This window comes from Panicum virgatum, chromosome 7N (assembly GCF_016808335.1).
Source record: "Panicum virgatum strain AP13 chromosome 7N, P.virgatum_v5, whole genome shotgun sequence".
Lineage (NCBI taxonomy): Eukaryota > Viridiplantae > Streptophyta > Magnoliopsida > Poales > Poaceae > Panicum > Panicum virgatum.
The window spans coordinates 23,606,336-23,628,485 of record NC_053151.1 but is presented as its reverse complement, the minus strand read 5'-3'; the positions used below and the strand labels follow the sequence as shown (position 1 = coordinate 23,628,485).

At 40.5% G+C, this 22,150-nt stretch overlaps 1 protein-coding gene across 11 annotated transcripts; it reads left to right on the top strand.

Annotated features, from left to right (window-relative positions):
* The first annotated feature begins 670 nt into the window (after window positions 1-670).
* Window positions 671-18,759, top strand: LOC120681825 (protein MICRORCHIDIA 2-like). Of its 11 annotated transcripts, none has more exons than XR_005678102.1 (22): window positions 671-931; window positions 1,043-1,172; window positions 1,247-1,336; window positions 2,056-2,090; window positions 2,202-2,280; window positions 2,427-2,516; window positions 2,844-2,919; window positions 3,011-3,104; window positions 3,187-3,315; window positions 4,359-4,457; window positions 5,283-5,387; window positions 5,464-5,613; window positions 5,901-5,993; window positions 7,189-7,240; window positions 7,319-7,430; window positions 7,743-7,942; window positions 8,552-8,616; window positions 9,534-9,616; window positions 10,990-11,032; window positions 11,116-11,222; window positions 13,528-13,745; window positions 18,440-18,759. XR_005678102.1 is itself a non-coding variant. In XM_039963456.1 (21 exons), the coding sequence occupies exons 2-20, from the start codon at window positions 1,052-1,054 to the stop codon at window positions 11,218-11,220; spliced, it is 1,821 nt and encodes a 606-aa protein (XP_039819390.1). In that variant the 5' UTR covers window positions 671-931; window positions 1,043-1,051; the 3' UTR covers window positions 11,221-11,222; window positions 11,618-12,029. The 11 variants fall into 11 exon arrangements, 9 of the variants coding, with proteins under 9 accessions (XP_039819390.1, XP_039819385.1, XP_039819386.1 ...); XR_005678103.1 differs by having other exon boundaries at window positions 13,528-13,757; XM_039963456.1 differs by lacking the exons at window positions 13,528-13,745; window positions 18,440-18,759 and adding an exon at window positions 11,618-12,029.
* The last annotated feature ends 3,391 nt before the right edge of the window (window positions 18,760-22,150 follow it).

The window sequence follows — 22,150 nt, the reverse complement described above, 5'->3', positions numbered from 1 at the left end:
GTGGCCGGCGGCGGCGGGACGGGGCGCGCCGGCGGCGGCGGGACGAGGCGAGTGGAGAGAGAGGAGATGGAGAGAGAGGAGTCTGACATGTGGGGCCCACTAACAGAGTTAGTGTTGCCATCCAACCCGTATTCCAATTCCCTCAACCAAACATGTGATGGTTTGACTACATCCCAAAATCAGATCTACAACCAAACAATGGATAGGTTGGCTCCGTTCTCAAAATAAGAGTTGGAGCCAACCCAACCCACTGATCCCGCAACCAAACACACCGCCAGCGGGCGCGAGCCGCCGCGGACGCACTCCGCCAGCGGGCGCGAGCCGCCGCGGGCGACGAGGACGGGCGGCGCGGGTCGGAGGCGGCCGCGGGCGACGAGGACGGGCGGCGCGGGTCGGAGGCGATTCGGCAGCGGGCGGCGCGGCATGAGGCGGTGGAGGCGGCGGGCTGCGCGGCAGGAGGCGGCGGACGGCGGGTGCTGACGGAGCTCACGGACGGGAGTGGGTTCACTCCGTCCGCCATTTTCTAAGGAATGGGGTGAACCCGCATCTGGAGAGAATATTTCCCTCTAGAGCCAACCCAACTCTTTACTCATCCGTCCAAACAACCGCGGGGAGGGTCCCCTCAGACCTGGCTCGTCCCGCTCTTCAACCACATACGGTACGAGTCCCCACCCAAGCCGCCATCCGCCGCCCGAGCAGGCTCCCCGAGCGGCCAACGCACCGCCGCCCGTAGGTGGCCTCCACGCTGCGCCCCTCATGCTCGCCGCCCGGCAGCCCGCGCACTGCCACTGGTTGACGAGCCGTGCCCTCGCCGGCTCGCCGCCCTCGGCCTACCGCGCGGCCGCCCGCCGCTCGCGGCCTTGCCCCTCGCCCAGCGCGGCAGCCGGCGGCCCTCCGCGCCTCACGTCCCTCTTTTTCGGGTGGATTTCGGGTAGCGATTCTCATTACCAGAATTTTTAATTACCCGACCCGATTTTCCCGAATTATCTGGGTGCCCAGGCCTACTTGCTATGTGCTAACCCTAACTTGCAAGGGCCTGCAGGTAGTACCAATGCCGGTAGCTATGACCGGCGGCTCAAGCGGCGGCGGAGGGGGTCGAGTCCTTGATTGCCGCAGTTTCTGGAAGGCCGGCGCGTACGAGGCCCCCGCCGCCCCCTCCCACGAGTTCCAAGGTTCCTCTCTCTTCATCGAATTCGCCATCCTTTTCGTGTTGCTGCTTGCTCATGGTGTTGTTTTTTGGTGTCAGATGCCCTAGAGACAGGGGACTTCGACCGCGCCCGCGTGCACCCTAAGTTCCTCCACACCAACGCGACTTCCCACAAGTGGGCTTTCGGAGGTTGGTGACACAACGCTGTTTCTCTAGCCTGTTCCATGATTCTTTGGGTATTGCTGCTGTGGTGTTGAAGTGGGAATCCAGGGCGTCGGTTCTACAGTATAGGGTTTCATTCTTATTATTGTTAGGTCGAGGGGGAGAATATTATGCAACTGAAAGACTCATCCCCTGATTGATGTTGGTATGGCACTGTTGCTGCTGCACACAGCAATCGTAGTTGATCTTGATGGAAGAAATTTTTAGCTGATTATGTAACTTTGGTACTTATATTATTTGATGAGTCTGTTGTGCCAAATGAGATAAACGTAAGTTTGTTAGGGTGAAGAGTAGTCCCCTGATCGATGGGAATGCGTTAGGGAAACACTGCAGTGTTTCTTGTTTTGTGTAATTGTGCCTGATTATATTATGTACAAAGCTTTTTTGTGACTTCCGCTGAGTGTAGAACTTATTCATAATCCAATGTGTAATGATCATGCTGGAACTAATAGATCCGATGCAAATTGTGCTCTAGTTTTCTTTTCCATAAATGGCAATTTAGCACTTCTAAGAGTTCTGGCAATTCAGCAACTTCCCGTAACAGATTCATCCCAAATGGTGTTCTATTGGAAAAATAGTTACAGCTAGATGATTCAGAGATGGCATTCTTTATCTTTTCTGTTCGGGATATCTGTGTGACCTGTCAATATTCCCTTACAGTTTGTTTCTTCTTGTTTCTGTTGCAGCTATAGCTGAACTTCTTGACAATGCAGTGGATGAGGTTTGTAGTATCTTCTGAAAAAATACATTTCGCTCAAAACTAGCTGAATTTTCTCAGTTTGTTATTGGTATATGTTGCGATGGCAGTAACTATTTTTTGACATTGTCTCAGATAAACAATGGTGCAACGTTCATAAAAGTGGATAAAAGCATCAATTCGAAAGACAATAGCCCAATGCTAGTTTTCCAAGGTACTAAAAAAAAAATCAAAATCCAGTATAAAGTTTGTTGTTGGAATACAATTAGTTTTTTATAAGTGGAATATAATCAGTTGGACAGGATGGGGTAGATTAGAGTCTTTCCTATAGTAATTTCTGCTAACATGGGAGTTTCACAGATAATGGAGGAGGTATGGATCCTGAAGGTGTTCGTCGATGCATGAGTTTAGGATTCTCAACCAAGAAATCTAAGAACACTATTGGCCAGTGTATGTATTATTTTGTTTAAACTTGATGATTTATGACCTAGACTACATGAAAACACTTCCGTATTAAACAACATCTTCCATCGAGTTGCGATTTTGTTGCATAATTCAAATCTCAAACAAATAGATCTTGTTTGCTGAAACTTATAGACATCTAACACCTTACATTGAAAGAAAAGGCTGCTATGCCCTAGCTGCTGCTGATTTTTTTAGTTCAAGCCACTTGTATAATTTTTGTTGTTATATCTAGCTGCTCTGTAGTTCTGTGTAAAAAAAAAGCTCCTGTTACTCCTATCTATCATTACTTTCTTACCTTTTTCTACTGCACAGATGGAAATGGCTTTAAGACAAGCACAATGAGACTTGGTGCAGATGCGATTGTTTTTACTCATGCAATCCGTGGAAGGTAAATGTTCTTAAGAAAATTTGGAATTGATTTTTTGTACGATTCATGGCACTTCTGAATCTATTCTGTAATTATTAATGATTTCACATAGTCTGTTCTCCTGCAGTAATGTTACATTGAGTATAGGTTTGCTCTCTTACACTTTTTTGAGGAGAACAATGAAGGATGACATAGTTGTCCCAATGGTATGTGAAATTTTCAAACGGTATATGTTTCAAGCAATGTTATTTGTCTGTCGGGGTCTTACATTTTCCATTACTGTTGCAGCTCGATTTTAAACTCCAAGATGGGGACATTGTACCTTTGGTGTATGGTTCACAGGGTGATTGGGATAGTAGCTTGAAGATAATACTTGATTGGTCTCCTTTTTCTTCAAAGGAAGAACTTCTGCAGCAGGTGAGGCATATTCGTTCCAGGCATTTAATCAATCTGAATCCAAGTACTGGTCTTTTTCACAAATGAGTAACTGTGGTCCTGCACTAGAAAGTAGCTAATATATTTTGGATGGAGCTATGTTTATCCCAATTATGATCAAGTGCTTCTGCTATGCGACTCTGCAGGACCCTGTAAAATTGAGTTGTACTCTGGATCAGCTGATGACACTCATCAGAATCGTAGTTATTTAAGTTGTACGATCCTACAGTTCTAGACAACTTTGTAACTTTTTCATCCACAAAAGCCAACTTTAGTGGTCCATATACGATGCTATTGGTTCTTTATTAATTGTGAGTGGAGTTACTTGCTTTCACAAATTAATCTCCTTGAACAAGAATTGGATATATGAATGTAACCTTAATTAAGCAGGTTATATTAAATTTATCATATCAGTTGGTTAGGACTGCCTGATATATTAACCAGGCTTATTGTAGTCATATAAGCAGCATCACAATCCTCTAGCCTCCTGTTGTGAAACAGAGGGATTTCATGCACATCAAATATCAAATTTAGAACCAAAGCAACCTACAACGAATCATTTTACTGGATGATACATCTAGGGGTAGCACCACTGTGACATATTGACATTGAGGAATACAGTTTATTTACTTATTTATTTATTTATTTTGCGAAGTGGGTGTATGTTTTTTGTTATCTCTTCTTGTGCCCTCACTCGGAATTTCTTTTGTTCTCTCCCAAAGTGGCGCCCAGGCTTGTTTTTTCATCAGTGCTATTTCCTATGTGGCATGCAGCAATGCTCTATGTGGTAGCAATTCTTTATGACAAGCTAAACTGGTTCTCTTATCAGGCTTGTTTTTTCATCAGTGCTATTTCCTATGTGGCATGCCTGCTCTATGTGGTAGCAATTCTTTATGACAAGCTAAACTTGTTCTCTTATTTTTCTGAGGCTATTCAATAAGCAAGTTCAGCATCAGTTTCGTTCTTGCTGATAAGCAACTTTTTCTGTATACTTGTATATTGACAGTGTTCATATATGCATTCAGTTTCAGGATGTTGGTAGCCATGGAACTAAAGTGTTAGTGTATAATTTGTGGATGAATGATGATGGCCTTTTGGAACTTGACTTCGAGGATGACGATGAGGTGAGTGTTCATATAATTTTTGATTGCAAGTATACAATGGCTCTGCATATTGTTTTGGTCAGGTGCCTTTAGGCAGCAACAACTGCAACACATGTTATTGTATTCTTTCTTGGTTGTATTTTATTTGCACACAGGAGGCCTGTAACAGAAATTAGCCAGATTAGACATGTCAAATATAATTCTAAAATTTGCTATAGGGGAAGATATCTAGTTTTACTTGGTCTAATTTGCTATAGCCCTGTAAAAAGTAACTATAATTGTCCTGGGGTTAATATATTTACTTGGTGAACTATGTTCTCTAAGGAAACTAATTTTTGCTGTAGGAGTCTGGGTTCAAATGCAAAAGCATTTAGTTTCTCTTTGTGTTGCACATGTAGGTCGCTAAACTTGCAGTTTATAGCACCCAAAACATGCAGTTTACTTCTCTGCCCCCTTGAACTTGCACCATTGTCTTTGTCTGACTTGACGCCCCAAATGGAAGTAAAGTGGCTTAGGCAAGACTATCACACATGTTTAAGGGGGTGGTGAGAGCATTGTTTGGGAGCCAGGTGTCAGGTGTGATAACTATGCAAGTTCAAGGGCTCAGATAGTAAATCAAAAGTTCAGAGGGCTAGGTGAGATGATCATTGATCGCACAAGTTTAGGGGCCTCAAGTGAAATTCCTCTTTAAAAAATGTCACACATGAGAATCACGAAATCGACATTGATTTTAAACTATGGTTCTTGCATTGCATAGCCACTTTTCTGTTCTACTTTTATTACCCCCCCTGCTTGTTTTGAACACTGGGTTATTCATATCCTTATCTTCTGATGCCAATTTTTCAGGACATATTGCTTAGAGATCAAGGTAGTGCAAGTGGGGGAGCCTCAAAGGGCCAGAAAGAAATTGTTCAGCAACATATATCCCACAGACTCAGATTTTCATTGCGAGTATGTTGTTTTTTTTTCTAGTTCTGGATTTTTTCCATCTTTATTACTGGATGGTAACATGTTTCTCCTTGCGCAGGCTTATACCTCCATCCTTTACCTCAAGAAGTTTGATAATTTCCGAATTATATTAAGAGGAAAACCTGTTGAACAGATAAGGATCACTGATGAATTGAAGTTTAAGAAAGTTGTCACTTACAAACCTCATGCTGCACATGATTCCCAAGTGGTAATTAATATTTTTTTGCAATTTCAATCCCTGTTATCTTGTTTCTTATTTATACCATTTCTCTCCAACTAGTAATTGTGCTCATGATTTCTCTCCAACTAGTAATTATCCTCATGATTGCATCACAGATATGCAGTTTGGTTGTATGAGTGGGACAAAAGTTAGAAAAGCAGTCACTTTCTTCTTTTTCTTTTTTTCTTTTGGTCATGAAATGGTTACTTCAGTTCTTTGAAACTAAATTTCTTTTGTTTGTATCCTTGCTTACTATGTTTCAATTGTAACTGTAGGTCTCAGTGAAAGTTGATGTTGGCTTTGCAAAGGAAGCCCCTATTCTGGGCATTTTTGGGATGAATGTCTACAACAAAAACCGTCTTATAATGGTAACATCCAACCCCACCCTCCAACAAAGATCTGGTTACTTCCCCCACTTTTTTATGGAAGTCTGATTTTATTACACGTAGGGATGCAAGTGGGTACCCAATGGTGTTTTCTGGGTTAGCTAATTAATTACGATGGCATGCCACTCTAGTTCATTTCTCCTTCCAAATTATTTACATATAATGCCATTCTAGTTCATTTTATCAACTTTTTGGGTCTACCTAATGACCCAAAAGTTATTTAACTTGCATCCCTAATTACACGTCTTGTTGCTAAGATTGCAGCATTTATCTAAACCCCTTGTGTGTGTTGTGTATTGGGGAGGGGATGTCTCAGCCTCTCCCAGTGTATGTTTTTCTTTCTTAATGAAATGACATGCAGCTTTCCTGCATTGTTCGAGAAAAGAGTCAGTATTTTAGACCAACATTTCTCCTAACGTCCAATAATGCGCATTGTTGTTTTTAGGTCTGAGTAATTTCACATAATTGATGTATGAAGTTTTGTGCAAGCATGCCAGCCAAGCATACACTGTGTATATCTACCAAGTAATACTTTTAAGAGGTCCATTTTCAGCTATCGATAGGCAATAAAGGCTTCTTGTTTGAACTTTCCAACTAATCAGCTACAGCTTCCTGAGATTTCAATTAGAATAGGAATAAAACTAGAGAAAGGATATAATACATGCCCATTTGTTTTACTATTCTTTTCAGTTATCTCTTTTTCAACAATCGCAGTTTGCATTTGCTTGCATGTGTAATCCTGGTTGATGTCTTCATACTGTCGCAGAAATCTTTAGCTCCATTTTCAAGGCATTCAATACGACAATATGCGATTCAGATATATGCTGATGTCCAATCAATGCTTTATTCCCTCAGTCCTATTGAAATATCGAGGATTTTTTTATTTGAATGGTATCTAGACCTGTTATGTTAGGGATATCAAGCTTTCTAGCAAAAAGTTTTGATATGTCCTGGCAGATGTAGTAGTTTCTGCAATAATTTTGCTGATTTTCTTCTTAACAAGAATTGTCTATGTGCTCCTCGTCAATTCGATGTATTATAATTGTTTGGCTAATGGTTATTTATAATGTGAAATCAAGGTTCCAAGCTGTGCAAATCATCTTAAATGCACAGTTCTCAAATATTATAGCCAATTTTTGATTGGAGCTAAGGTTGTTAACCTTTCTACCTTTTACAGCCCTTCTGGAAGGTCCTTCAGGAGGGATCTAGTAGAGGGAGAAGTGTAGTTGGTGAGTTCCATATGTTCACTACTGCATTTATTGTTATTTATGTTATTTCTCTATGGGATGACAAATGTCACGATTCAGGTGTACTTGAGGCAAATTTTATTGAGCCAGCACACGACAAACAAGATTTTGAGAGGACTCCACTATTTAATCGGCTAGAAACAAAACTTAGACAAATTATTGTTGATTTCTGGTAAGTGCTTTATGCTATTTGGTTCAGAGCTTTCCTTGTGCACTTCGACCTTCAAGGAAAATAGGCATTTTTTCCTATATTTAATAATCTCTGTGTATACCACGTGTCCTTGTCCAATACTTACTAAAAAGGTTATGTGGTCACATTGTCATAAGCAAGCATTTAACTAGTTGCAACACTCCTGGGAACTGAGCACTGTATCGTATTTGATGTTACAACTTGTACTGGGCAAAGGATTAATATATTGCAGAAAGGAAAAATCTTTGCTCATTTTTTGCAAATTAAATTTGTGTGTAACCTATGTATTTGCAGGAAAGAAAAGTGTCATCTGATTGGTTATCAGCCAATGGATCCACATTTAAGATCCCAGTATAAGGCCACCCTCAAAGATTCAGGTGGTCCAGCTCAGGTTCACCATAAAGCTTCCAGTGCCCGGAGGACTAGAGGGCTGTCGTCAAATTTGCTACCAGAGACATATGACGACATAGCAGCTGTTGGGTTGGCAAATAATGGTGCTCAATACTAGCTTTTTTTTTGCTTGTACTAGTATTTTACTGTTTTATGTGTTATTTAATTATTATAAAATCAAATTATTTTTCAGTTATGGGTTTTTATGAACCTGACACTGTATGCCCCCTTTTTATTTCCTACCTTAGTGAAATGGCATGCATCTCTCTTGCACCGTTCGAAAAAAAATACTATATGCTAAACTGCCAAGTGGTCTCCAACAGCCCAGCTATCTGATTATTGTGGAGTTCATATGAGAAGTTCTGTTGGGCCTTGTCCTTGGCAGCATGATAATTGATAACATCTGAAAAAAAACACATTTATGGAAACCATTTTATGCCTTAGGGGCATCAGCAAGTTTATTATGGCTGTTGTGTTATGAGATACTTTCAGTGGCACCCATTGTTTGATCTGTTTATCATAATTTTTTTGTTCCATTGTTTTCTTTCTTTTTACTGTGCTCATCTTAATTCTTGCACTTGAAATGGCGGGTTTTGTTTATCATAGACTTAGTTCATGATTTCCTTGTTTTAAGCATTTTTTTACATGGGAATAACTAATAACATATGGATTTTTTAATCTTATTCATGCTCTTGCTTTGTTCTTTTGGCCAGGTTCTCATTTGCAGTCATCTGGACAAGCAGAAGAAAACAATATGGAGTCAGAAGGCTTGGATGAGGTCTGTTCTTTTTAGGCTTTTAATTGAGTTTGGTTTCTATTTAGGTGCCTTTATCCTCCCATTTCTTTATATCACTATAGCTCTTGTGAAAAATACACTGTTAGCTGCCCTTTGGATCAATACCTCCATTGCTTTATTGATTTTGTGGTAACGCAGAAACTAATCAAACAGACGACTGAACTTAGGCGTCCAGTTGATTGGGTAGGAATATTATTTTTTTTCCGTCAAGGTGCATGAGGGCTGTTTTCTTTGTATTAAAGAGAGAAGAAATGGTACCAGACTCCAAGGGAGTTGAAACCTCTTTTCAACTCTATGGTGTGCCTGATTCCACCTGTCAGTAAACAACGTGTCATCTGGGCCTGAGTGTGAGTAGAGAGGCTGATGTGTGATAAAAGCTGTGAAAATGCCAACTCTCTCTATTTGACATGTCAGTGAGACCATCCTTTCAGATAACAGTATGGTTGTCGATGATTGCCCAAAGTATAGTGATAAGTTGTGTAAAACATTTTGGTTTTGTGATAGGTGCAAAGAAATGCAATTTAATGAATTCTTTAGGCTGCTGGACATACTTGTAATTTGTGAAATTGCTAAATTTATTATTGTAGTCTCTACCTAGCACAATTAGGAATCCCAGTGCTCCTACAGCCTTAGTGGGTGGGGTGGGGGTGGGGTTGGGGATGGGGGTGTTTGGGTCTATGTAAGACTCTTCTTCTATTAATACAGTGATACACAGCCCTCCTGCGTGTTTGAGAAAAGGAATCCTAGCGCGCTGGGTCACTGGTACTGACCAGAGTGTTACAATGACATTTACTTGATTGCTTTTTTTATGTACAATCCTTAATCAATCATGGCATTCCTCCAATTAAAATTGCTATTACATCTAATGATTTCTATTTTTTTATTTTTGCTGCATTCAGGATCTGGTAGAGTTTGGCTCTGGTGTTCTCGATCCCAATTTTATTGAGAACTTGAGTGAAGAAAACATTGCGCTGTTTTCAAGGTAAATTTCTTTACTTTTGGTTCATGTGGGAATTCGAACAAGATATGGTCCTTATGAATATTATTATTGCAACAGTAGTCGTAGAGTTTCTGCATGGACTTTGCAATGCTGATCTTGTTAAAATTAAAATTTAAGTGTGATTTTGATAATGAATACATCCTCTGTCCCATAATATAGCTACTTCTGTAGTTTATCAGACATATTAAGGAATAAGGATGGAGAATAAAGTCTATATTACCCTTCTTTAGTTACCAAATTAAGAGAATAATTAAGGCTTTCCTATTTAGCTTGCATGCAGATCTGCATATAACACCCTCCATATTACAACTTTATGTCCTGTCCATTTTGCATATAACACCCTCCATTCTCTGCGTATCATGTTTCTCTTATAAATAACCATCCAATTAAATCCCTAATTTAGCTTTGTAAACAGCCATGGACAGAATATTTGCCTTTATGGTACCTGTATGATTGGCATACTACAGTAGTACAGTGTATAATTAGGGTGTATCTTGTTCGCAACTTACTGTTTATTTTGACTGCCACAACCGGGGCCTATCTCACACATCAAAACTCAGCTTTTTATTAACTTTGCCGCCACATTATTTTGTGCTAAGCCACTCTTTACCAAGCCTAGTAGCAGCAAAGTTACTGAGGAATTAAAACATGCACCTTGGTAAAAGGCAGGACTACCGAATGGAGTACTGTTTGCTTGTTTTTGGAGCACCATTTTTTTTCTTGAACGTGCAGGATAGCTTTTGGAAAATATTTAGCACCGCAGAATGTTCACCTCACTAGTAATGGCATTATAAATTTCACGCGGTGTATTTTTTTTGCATTACTACTTAAAGCCACCTAATCAGACTGTTGTGTGGTAATTTAGTCGTCCGATCTTGATAAAGAACGTTGCACCCAACATAGGTTATAAGTGACTTCCTGAATGGCTACGATACTATTCCAGTTATATGATATATTCTCTCCACAGGGGCGGACTTTGATCAAGTCCATAGAACAATATATTAACATCTACAATACCAAATAATTATACAATCACAATCAAGACATTCATGGTGGATTTAATGAAACTAATTTGATGTTCTAGATTTTAGCACATTTTTATAAACACTTGGTCAAGGCTAAAGAAGTAGAACAAAACAAAAACGTCCTACTAAAGAAGTTTACAGAGGACAAAACATAAACAACCTATCTTTTGGAACGAAAGGAATATGTTTTAAACAGCTAGACGATCACCATAAACATAAATATCATACACTGTTCCGTTGAATAACATTTAGTTCAGCCATGGGTTCAGGTAATACTGAGGTAACCCATCCTTGTTCTTTGCTTGCTGAAATTGAAAAAAAAAATTACAGGCGTGAAGAGCTTCGACAACGAGATACACAGTTGAAGCGGAAGGTACGCATGTCACGCTGAGCCATTAACAAGCGAAGTGAACATATCATCTCTCCTGTTCAGAGCTGGATGCTGTTTCTTTGTAGATTGGGGACCTGGAGCATGAACTGGAGGAAACAAAAAGGAAGTGTGGTCAGCTTGCTGCGGAGCTGAAGGTGCGGAAGAATCAGCTGAATCTTCCTTCCATGTGAAGGTTAGTTTGGTTACCTCTGACAACATGTTTGCTCTAGGTGCTAGGGTTTCAGTTTTTGTGAAGGCTTGAATGCCCTTATCACCATGATCTCTCTTGTTCAGTTACTATTATTTCTAAATCTCTCACTATTCAAAATTTCTAGTTGATCAACTTTTATTTCCTGAAGCTGCTAACACATGAGCAGCTAACTTGTAGGTGCATATCAGTGTGTACCGACTGGCAATGTTTGAAATTTGCCATCTGGAAGTTAATGAAATCTCCGTCCTGTTAGCACTCTGAAATATAAATAATTCATCTTGTTTGATTTGTGGCAGGTCTAGAAATTTTCTGGGGCTCAAATAGAATTAGCTAGCTTTTACTCCCAAAACTGATCTGGTTAAGGCCCTGTTTGGCAGAGCTCACAGAGCAGCTTCTAGGGTGAATCCAGGACAAGCTCTGCTAAACAGTTTTTCTGAGAAGTGATTTTATGCTGATTATGTGAAGTGATTCTTTGAAATAACTAAGGAGCTGGGAGCAGCTGAAAAAAAGTAGCTTCTTATGATTTACTGCTTACACTGGATCAGTTTTTCATAAAGTTAATCTTAGAGAATCAAATAGAATTACTTTCAGCTAGTGAATCACTTCTCTCAGAGAATCAGCTCTCATAGAGAATCAGAATCAGATGGAGCTCTACCAAAGTGGCTCTAAGAGTGTAGATTCAATTTGAGTTTGAAAATTTTTAAATTCTGATGATGGGCATTTATTTTGGTACCAAATAGACGTTTTTGTATGGTAGCTGTAATCGAGAGGGAGGTTTAGGGGTGGCAATCAATCAGTTTGTTTTTCCTGGTTAGTTCCAATTTTTTGACTCAAGTAATAAAATGAGTTTTGTGCATCGTCAGTTCATCGTAATTACCATGCAATTACAAATAAGAATTTGGTTATCACTTGAGAAATACTACCTTTGTTCTTAAATATATGATACACTTTTTTCGCTCGTTTGACTGTTCATCTTTCCTATTTTTTTTTATACATATACATATAGGTAAATCTACAAGTCAAACTAAAGTATATCTAATGATAGATCTAATGATATTTATTTTACTTTATTTGAATAATTGAGTAAGTAAATATTGTTGGTCAAAATTGAGAAAAAAGTCAATGGTGTTATATAATTTAAGAACGGATGTAGCATGGAATTAAGGGTCAACGTGTCCTAACTTGATCTAAAAATGCCCTTACCTGCTTGCTTTTCTTTAATGAACAAAGGCACTCAATTATTTCATGGTTAAAGTACTGATGACACATAAAGTGGTTCAAGGAGGTCATGTCTAGTTTTCAATCTACAACTTTGATTTTCTTGCCTGTTCTTTGCATCTTGTTCATTTTGGGCCGCCTTGTAACTGATCACATGAAGTACTGACGACACAAGGCATATTTATTGGGGCATCAAATGATAAACTTAATCAATAATGCCAACCGTTGTAACTTCAAATTTCGTCTTTGTTGACACCCAAAGTTGGCACGACTAAGGTTTTTTGGGCAATCTAGACAGACCGGTCAGACCTCTCATATGAACCGGTCAGACCTCTCATATGAACCGGTCAGACCTCTCATATGAACCGGTCAGACCGGTCTAGACAAGTTTGTCAAATTGCAAATTGGACTGCACCATTGTGTAGATCTCGTCGAGACAATTGAAATGCATATATAGAACGTCCAATTCGGAGTCCGGATGAGGGAGTTATGCCTCCTGGAAGACCTGCACCCCGGTCTGACTGGTCAGACCGGTCCAGGGCGGTCAGACCGGTCCGAAACGCCCAGTCCGAGTTAGGAGTTGTATTTTGACACGGGGTTTGATAGAATTCCGACTCCTAACGGGTACAGACCTCCCCACCCTATATATATGAAGGGCCACGGCTGATTGAGGGTAATCCCAATTGATTCACACATTTATCCTTTACCTTTTACCTCCAAACCCTAACTTTTCAGATCTCATCTGCTGTTCTTCGCTCGTCTCTACGGCATTCGAGGATGTTTTGAGTGGCCTGCAGACCTCAGAGCAACCCTATATCCACGAGCTCCGACGGGGTCCCTCCCGAGCTCAAGATTTTAGGTTTTCGCGGATCTCCCTGGAGTACCGGTCTGACCGGTCGCTACAACCGGTCTGACCGGTCTGTGCGCAGGGAGCCCGTTGGTGAAGATCGTGTCGATGATCCGCGCGTTCTAGCGCTTTCGAGTGTGTTGGCGCAAATTAGTGTCAACACACTTTTTGGCGACTCCGCTGGGGACAGATTAATCTAATTTCTAAACCGATCTAATCTAGTTCTCAAAGAAGATGGGCGTCATCACCGACCTCGACGAAGGCAACATCTCCACATCTATCGACGAACTCAGCGATGAGGAGCGCCAAGAGTACTTGGTGGCCAGGGAGCACTTCAAAGCACAATTCTTGAAGGGATTCAAAAAAATCAGCAAGGCCAGGTCACGAGGGTTCAAGACTTCGTGATGCCCTCCTTCACGCTCAAGAATAAGCAAGTCGAGGTAATAAGCAATGTAAGCACTTCATCTTCCGACTTGTTTAGCCAATTATCATCTATTATAGATAAGAAAATTGCTGATATATATAAGCCCATGAATGATTTAAAAGATCAAATAGATATCATGAAAAAAGGCAAATCCGTAGATGATAATTGTGTTTTCCAAACTGCTAATTCATCGGCTATGCCAGCATCTGTTCAAGAACCACTATATGGCATGCCGACGAACTATTTTGCAGGGCAAACATCACCATTGCAGCTAGTACAACCGAATGCGGCTGGACCGGTCAGACCGGTCCAACAGACCGGTCAGACCGGTGCGATGGTGGTCAGCCCAGTAACATCTACACCGAACACGCCTACTCTTTGCTCGGCAATCCTTAGCCGAACCAATGAGATGACAAATTGTGTGCAGCCTTCTCCTTCACAAGAATCTGGTTCTCCACATGAACCGATTTTTGTTAATGTACATGAAAATTCTGCGGGGCATGCACCGATAAGTTCGGTTCAGACGATGGTACAAGATAATCCTATAGAACATCGTCTTGCTTCTGTAGCACAAGCATCCACGAGTGGTAGATGCAAAGCCGATCCCGCTAGGTTAAAAGAGGATCCGGCTAGTGCGCCCGGAAGGAGGTACTCTTAAGGTTAATAAGTCGAAGGTGCAGGGGAGTTCTACAAAGCAGAAGCTCACCTTCGCTCAGCTACTGCACAAGTACACAAAGGTCGTTCCAAAAGATTGGCCACTAAAAAAAGAACCAAGTTGACCTCCGCGTCAAGGAAAGCGTTCTTCTCCTAGGGGAGAATCCAGCAAGCGTAGGGGTGACAGCACTATAGCGTTCCCTCCTCAGAAGATGTGTACTACCACGCCATGGGCGTCACCGACATCGGGTTTTTCTTGGCCTACATGGGGGCATGAAGGAATTTGGATGTATTGTTATCCGATGCTATACCCACCATCTCACCACAGGGAGGAGGATCACAGAAGGCATGTGTTCGGCAAGGTTGCACGACCAGTGCATGACTGATTGAGATCCAACCAATCTGGTCAGAGGCGGCAGCCTGCACCGGTCAGACCGGTCGCCACTGACCGGTCAGACTGGTCTCATCAGAGGCCAGGCAAAGCTCATTCTCCGAGACAGGTTTACCGTGTCAAGGAGAAGAAAGAAGAGGTACAACCCACTATTGATCTAGAGAAAACTAAAGCCGATGATGTTTTGCATATCGGCAATATCAAAGTGGTTGTCAATGATGCGGGTACAAGACCGATGGTTTTTGGTAAATCGGTCAATCCTCCTGTCCAGAGGCCGGTCATGGATAATGATCATGAGGCCAGCAGCACTAATTCAACATCAAAGTACTTTCAATAAAGTGGTGTCCTCCAGGGTTGACTCGTACTCAAAGACGAAAGTTGCAGCGCCTACGTGCTCAGGAGAAGAAGGACCAAGAGTTCAAGAGGCTGAGGGATAAACAATTCAACAACTACAAACCTATGGTCCCTCAAGGAAAGGTATGGAGAGTCAAAGCAGTTGACCAGCCAGCACGATCGGTCGAACCGCCTCAGGCGGCCGGTCTGACCGGTACAAGCGACCGGTCTGACCGCCCGGAGCAACCGGTCAGACCGGTTGAGGTTGCAGTAGAACAGAAAGCCGAATTGGAATTGCCTGTTTCGGCTCTTTGCGATGCAGAAACACCACTAGCATTCTCGGTACAAGACAATGAGGAGCTAGTGGAATATGAGACTACACCAAAAGTACAACGATATGGAGCTCAACGACATTTAGGTGCTCGGGGGGGGGGGCAAAATATTGGCAAATGATAATTTATCTCATGAAGTTTCTATGCAACAGATCAGTTTGCAAGGGGCTCTCAAGACTTTGATTATGTATTTGTCTTGAGCTGATTGAAAATTGTAACATCAGTAGATAAAAGCCGAATTATAAATTTTTCAATTCGAGCTAGAAAATTGGCAAACTGTTAGTAATAAAGCATGTTGAGGCTCCTACCTGCGAGAAAGACTTAGAAGTTCTTGGGCAAGGTGAATTTCTTGAGAAGATTTATATCTAACTTGTCTAGCAAGATCGATGCTTTTACTCCTATCCTTCGGTTAAAGAATGAAACCGAATTTACTTGGGGGGCAGAACAGCAAGAGACTTTTGAAAAGATCAAGGTTTATTTGTCTTCAACACCTATGCTCAAGACGCTTAGGAGAGAGGTTCCTTTCAGGCTTTATGTGGCTGTTGAAGATAATGTCATTAGGGCTGTTTTGACTCAAGAACCAAAGACAAGGAGTATGTCATCATTTATATAAGCCGACGACTTATTGATGCGGAGACAAGGTATACTTTTACTGAGAAGTTATGTTTGTCTCTCTATTATGCTTGTACCAAATTGAGGCATTATCTACTATCTAGTACTTGCATAGTAGTATGTCAAACCGATGTGCTCAAGCGCATATTACAAAAGCCGATTTTAAATGATAGAATCGGCGCGTGGGCTTATGATTTAGTTGAATATGATTTGTCTTGTGAATCCTTGAAATCTATGAGGCCAAATTGTACCGGATTTCATTGTTGAGCATCGGATTAATGATAAGCATGATTTATAAGTCGGCTATGTTACTTGCACACCATGGAAATTACATTTCGATGGATCGGTTTGTGATGATGGTCAAGGAATTAGTGCTGTCTTGATTTCTCCATGTGGTGGTATTTTTGAGTTCTCAAACCGATCAAAAGAGGATTACACAAATAAACAAGTTGAGTATGAAGCGATCTTATTTGGCTTGGAATTTCTGCAATTTATGGGCGTGAAACATGTTAAAGCCTTTGGTGATTCACTTTTGGTGGTGCAACAAGTATTCAAGGTATGCTAATGATACAATGGATATTTAAATGCATATCTTGACAAGTGCCTCAATGTTATTTCTTTCTTTGATGAATTTATTATAAGATATATACCAAGGGAAGAGAATGGACAGGCCATTGCTCTGGCTAAACAAGCATCTGGTTAATCAATTATGAAGAAATATTTTCATATTCGAAAGCCGATGCAAGCAAAGGCCAAGTTGCAGGTTCTGGACGAACCGGTCCGACCGGTCGATGCAACCGGTCTGACCGGTCATGAGACCGGTCTGACCGCCCAGATTACTGGAAATACCAATTCGGCTATGAAAGGTGATTCATCACTAAAGCCGAAGATCAGGACTGGAGGGTTCATATGATCTCCTATCTAAAGATCCTGATCGTGATGAAAAAGGGATATTCAGCGGATGACACTCAAAAACATTTTAGTCAATGATAAGCTCTATCATTGAATAGTCAAAGATTTATTTCTTAAATGTTTGAGCTAGGATCATGCCAGAGTTGCCATGAAGAAAGTTCATGAAGACGTTTGTGGTACACATCAATCAGCTCCCGGGATGAAGTGGTTGTTTGATAGAGCTGGTTTGTATTAGTATACTATGAACTTTGATTGTTTCAAGAAGTATAAAAGGGTGTGAAGAGTATCAGCGGTTTGGTGATTTACTATTGTCGCCTGCTGTGATGATACATCCTATTATCAAATCATGGTCGTTCCGAGGCTGAGGATTGGATTTCATTGTTCAAATTAATCCTCCATCTTCGAAGAGGCATTACTTTGTGTTAGTTGCTACAAATTATTTTACTAAATGGACCGAAGCAGTTTCTTTGAAGGACATAATTCACAGCCGAGGATGTATATATTCAGGCTTGTCTCACTTATACAAGATGACATGGCCGATATATGATATCGTCCTTCAAAGCAAGACATGATTGGTGCGTATGTGCTTCTCGTTGTTCAAGTGCATTTTTGGGCTTGGAGATATGTTTCTTAGTACGCAAGCTTTACTAAGAAACATGGGGGCATATGTTGACACAAAATTGGCACGTCTAAGGTTTTCTGGGCAATCTAGACAGACCGGTCAGACCTCTCATATGAACCGGTCAGACTGGTCTAGACAAGTTTGTCAAATTACAAATTGGACTGCACCATTGCGTAGATCTCGTCGAGACAATCGAAATGCATATATAGAACATCCAATTCGAAGTCCGGATGAGGGAGTTATGCCTCCTGGAAGACCTGCACCCCGGTCAGACCGGTTAGACCGGTCCAGGGCGGTCAGACCGGTCCGAAACGCCCAGTACGAGTTAGGAGTTGTATTTTGACACGGGATTTGATAGGGTTCCGACTCCTAACGGGTACAGACCTCTCCACCCTATATATACGAAGGGCCACAGCCGATTGAGGGTAATCCCAATCGATTCACACATTTATCCTTTACCTTTTACCTCCTAACCCTAACTTTTCAAATCTCATCTGCTGTTCTTCGCTCGTCTCTACGGCGTTCGAGGATGTTCTGAGTGGCCTGCCGACCTCAGAGCAACCCTAGATCCACGAGCTCCGACGGGGTCCCTCCCGAGCTCGAGGTTTTAGGTTTTCGCTGATCTCCCTTGAGTACCGGTCTGACCGGTCGCTACAACCGGTCTGACCGGTCTATGCGCAGGAGCCCGTTGGTGAAGATCGTGTCGACGATCCGCGCGTTCTAGCGCTTTCGAGTGTGTTGGCGCAAATTAGTGCAACAGTCTTTAATAAAATGGTGACTTAACAACAAGTGGACATTTTTTTTCTGTTTGTTAGTAAGCAAGCTTGATTTATTTTGCGATTGCAAAAATGCAGGGCATATTTAGGACTGAGGACACATGACAAGAACCAATTCTAACAACGAACTGGAAGGAGTTGAGAATTAAGTGCTGATGAAACTATTATTTTGGTTAGTACAGAAGTAGGCTGACTAGTTGAGCTGAAAAAAGGTGTGAGATGTAAATTAATCAAGTGTAACAGAATGGTTATGTAAATTTTGACGACTGATTCCTACTGTTAACTTCCATTGCACGATGTTAGTAAGGCCTATGTTCCAACCTTTTGAACATCAGGTCCAACTAAAATCAGCTGATGAGCAATTCAGAGTTACTTGATAGAAGGAATTCTCAGCCATACACCATGGGGTTTTCCATTGGCGTTTATATTCGATTTTATGCTGTTTCCCTGAAACATCGGATCAGCACGATCTTGCTGTCAGACTTTCAGAAGTTAATGTGTCTGTTGTTTGCTGCATGCACGGACATTTAGATTACTCGATTCTTTAAAAAGTAACCCTGTTAAGCATGCAAGAATTTGCTTGGTGATTTTGATCTAGAGTGAACTTACATGGTTTGGTGACTTCAATCAAATCAGTAAGGCACGGTTGCAGTGTCTGTTCTCTGCCTAGGGTCAGTCAGGATAGAACAAACGTTGACAAAGCCAACTTGTCTCGTCGTCTCCTCCAAATCCAGCATGTAGTCCAGCATGGCTCGGTGCTCTTCATCAGAGTGACAACACTGGGGATATAGTTCCTGAAATTGCATAGCCAATATTGTGCTGAGGCTTACCTGAAGTACTTTGGATTTTGGCTGCAAAGGATTTAGAAGAGGTGGACGACTGGTGATTTTGAACAAGATTGCACACATAAAATTTAGCAAAAGTGAAATGAAAGAAATTTTATCGAATTGTCGGTGACGGCGATGGTTCCTCCTGGGCGAAGGACCGGGAATGCTTCCTTCACCAATCCTGTTATTGGCTTATTGCTCGTGCTGGGCACTCATGGCACTGCAGGTTTTTTAGATGTGGCATTGGTGGTGAATTATATTCCGTGCACTTGATCCTCTAAAGAGTGCCCTTGATTGTTGTGCTGAAGAAAAATTTGCTCAATTTACTCCCTTGAATTATTTAATTGGTCCAATATGTCTAGTAATTAAGATTTGACATTTTTGTTTCTTTATGCATAATTTTGTAGGGTGAGATAGGATATCATAACTAACATTAAAAACATATTAATATTTTCCATGATTATTTTAATGTGTTAGAAGAATAATAACTAAATCACCTGTAGAAAGTACTTTTCTCTAACATATCATGTCCTTTGTTGCCTTATAAAATTTGAGCATAACATACGCAAAGAAACAAAAAGAGATGGAAAGTGTTGGATTGCTGGGTAGCAAATTGACGGTTTCCCTCTAAGATCTTGTTCAGTTGCAAGGGAATTGAATGCAAGGGGGAGGGATTAAATCCCCGACAAGTCAAATTCCCCCTCAATTCCTTCCAATTCCCCTCAATCCCCTTGTGGAGAGGATTAACTGAAGAAGACCTAAAGAATGTTTTCGGATAGTGTTTTCAAACTTTGTGATTAAGGTGTAATTGCCTCTAAGACATCATATCGTTTCTAATTTTAAAGATTGAATGGCATATATAATCATTAGGACTAATGTGTTTTTCAAGATGTATATTTGTAAGGATTGATTAGCCATCCAAATGACAATAAAAGAATGTATGAAATATTCGAAAGCATCTAATCTAACTGATGGCAAAAGTTAGGGAAGAAAAAAAAATCCATGACGAAACGAAGTCAAATTACTTGACCAGAAGCTTAACCCTTGAGCTAACTGATTTGCCAAATTAAGTTCTTCCTAGGCAAGACAACGAAGACCATTTGGAAGAGGCAACTCGAAGATTAATAACGTGTGGCAAAAGTCTGCGGAACGACCATCCTCAAGTTACTTGACCAGAAGCTTAACCCTTGAGCTAGTATTCTCTTGCAAGGACTCCAACGAGAATCAGAAAAACGGTAATGCTAATAGTAGGACGTCCGATAGAAGCAAAATATCGGACAACCTACTCACCCAGCACATCAATGTTGCGGTGCGAATATTTTACACGTAATTTCGTTACGATAGGTATGAGATGGTGTTGCAACGGGTAAGGTACTCCAACCTCAATGATGGATGTTGTAGTGGACTTGTCACGTGATTTTTTTTTGTTACGATAGGCATACCATAATGTTGCAGCAATAGTTGATTACTAATACTGCAGTTAGCATTTTAGTTGATTGTCGATGTTGCACTAGTTGGTTCAAGGTTGTTCCATGGGGCGGTTTGTGATGTTGTAGTGGTCATTTTTAATATGTTTGAGATGTGAGATGATGTTGCAACAACTGTTTTAGGATATTGTATAAATTTATTCTACATGTTTCCATAGTTGATTTGCTATGTCGCATATTTTAAAATAATAGACTAATTTTATTTATTCTATTTTTTTGAAAATTTTCATTATTGCAATAGTAATTTAAATATTGCAATTATAATCTTTAAATGTTGCAAAGTGTCGATGTTATAAAACTCTATTTTTGCGGCGTAATTATTAGATGTTGCATGAAACATTGTGTCATGTTACGGCGGGAATTTTCTATCATAAGATTGGATGACGAATTGTTTTTATATATTTTTTGTAATGTTGGAAGCAGTAAATTTGAATGACGGAACATCTGATAAATTTGAATGACGGAACATCTGATGGAAAATTTACCATCGACGTCCGAGCGCTAGTAGCTCTGAAAGCAAGACCTTTCCAACACCCTTACACGGTTACACTTTACAATTGTGAAAAGTAACCAAATTATGTGCGTGTACAGAGTATCATACTCATTGTTGGGGTGATAGCGATGGCAAGTCCATGCTTAGAAATTGTAATATATATGTTCTCAGTTTAATATGTATTTGATTAGATGATAGGTACACATAAAAATAGTAAAAAAACGGTATAAAAATCCGTGAAGCGGACCCGCCACCACTGCCGAGCCACTGCTGTCCCGAGCCCCCTCCTCTAGGGTCAACGGCCATAAAAATCGTAACAATCAGGAAAATTAAGTTCCGCCGCCACTCCCCTCCCCTAGCTCGCCGCCGCTACCCAACGAAGCAGGAGGAAGAAGGGAAGCTGTAGGTGGTTTCAAGATATATATATATATATATATATATATATATATATATATATATATATATATATATATATATATATATATATATATATATATATATATATATATATATATATATATATATATATAGTCTTTTCGGCCTCCCTCAATTTTGGACCGAAATTTGTTTTTCCTTTCTAGACCACAAAACCGGTTATTTAGACTCCTCGAACTTCCAAAACCGTTCGCGCGACCTCCTTTGAGCGGTTTTAGGATGACGTGGCAGAGGTTTTCTCTTTTTCTTTTATATTTATTTTGACTAAATTTTTAAAAAATCATATTAAATTATAAAAAATCATAAAATAGGAAATCCAATTTTGTTGGACTCCACATGAGTAGATCTATGCAGTGAACATATTATATAGTATACTTTAGTATAAATTTTTTGCTGTAATTTTATATATATATTTTTCTGTAATTAATTTATAGATACAATTTTCGTTGTCTAATTATAGTGAAATATTTATGGTGGGCTAATTATTATATGGTGGAGCTGTAGTAAAAATTTTATGATTATAGGATCATGTATGACTGAGATATAG

Coding starts and splice junctions, on each gene's coding strand:
- LOC120681825 (XM_039963449.1), top strand. CDS start 1,052: ATGCCGGTAGCTATGACCGGCGGCTCAAGCGGCGGCGGAGGGGGTCGA. Junction 2,920..3,010: donor ACTCATGCAATCCGTGGAAG/GTAAATGTTCTT, acceptor GATTTCACATAG/TCTGTTCTCCTGCAGTAATG. Junction 8,617..9,533: donor AGTCAGAAGGCTTGGATGAG/GTCTGTTCTTTT, acceptor TGCTGCATTCAG/GATCTGGTAGAGTTTGGCTC.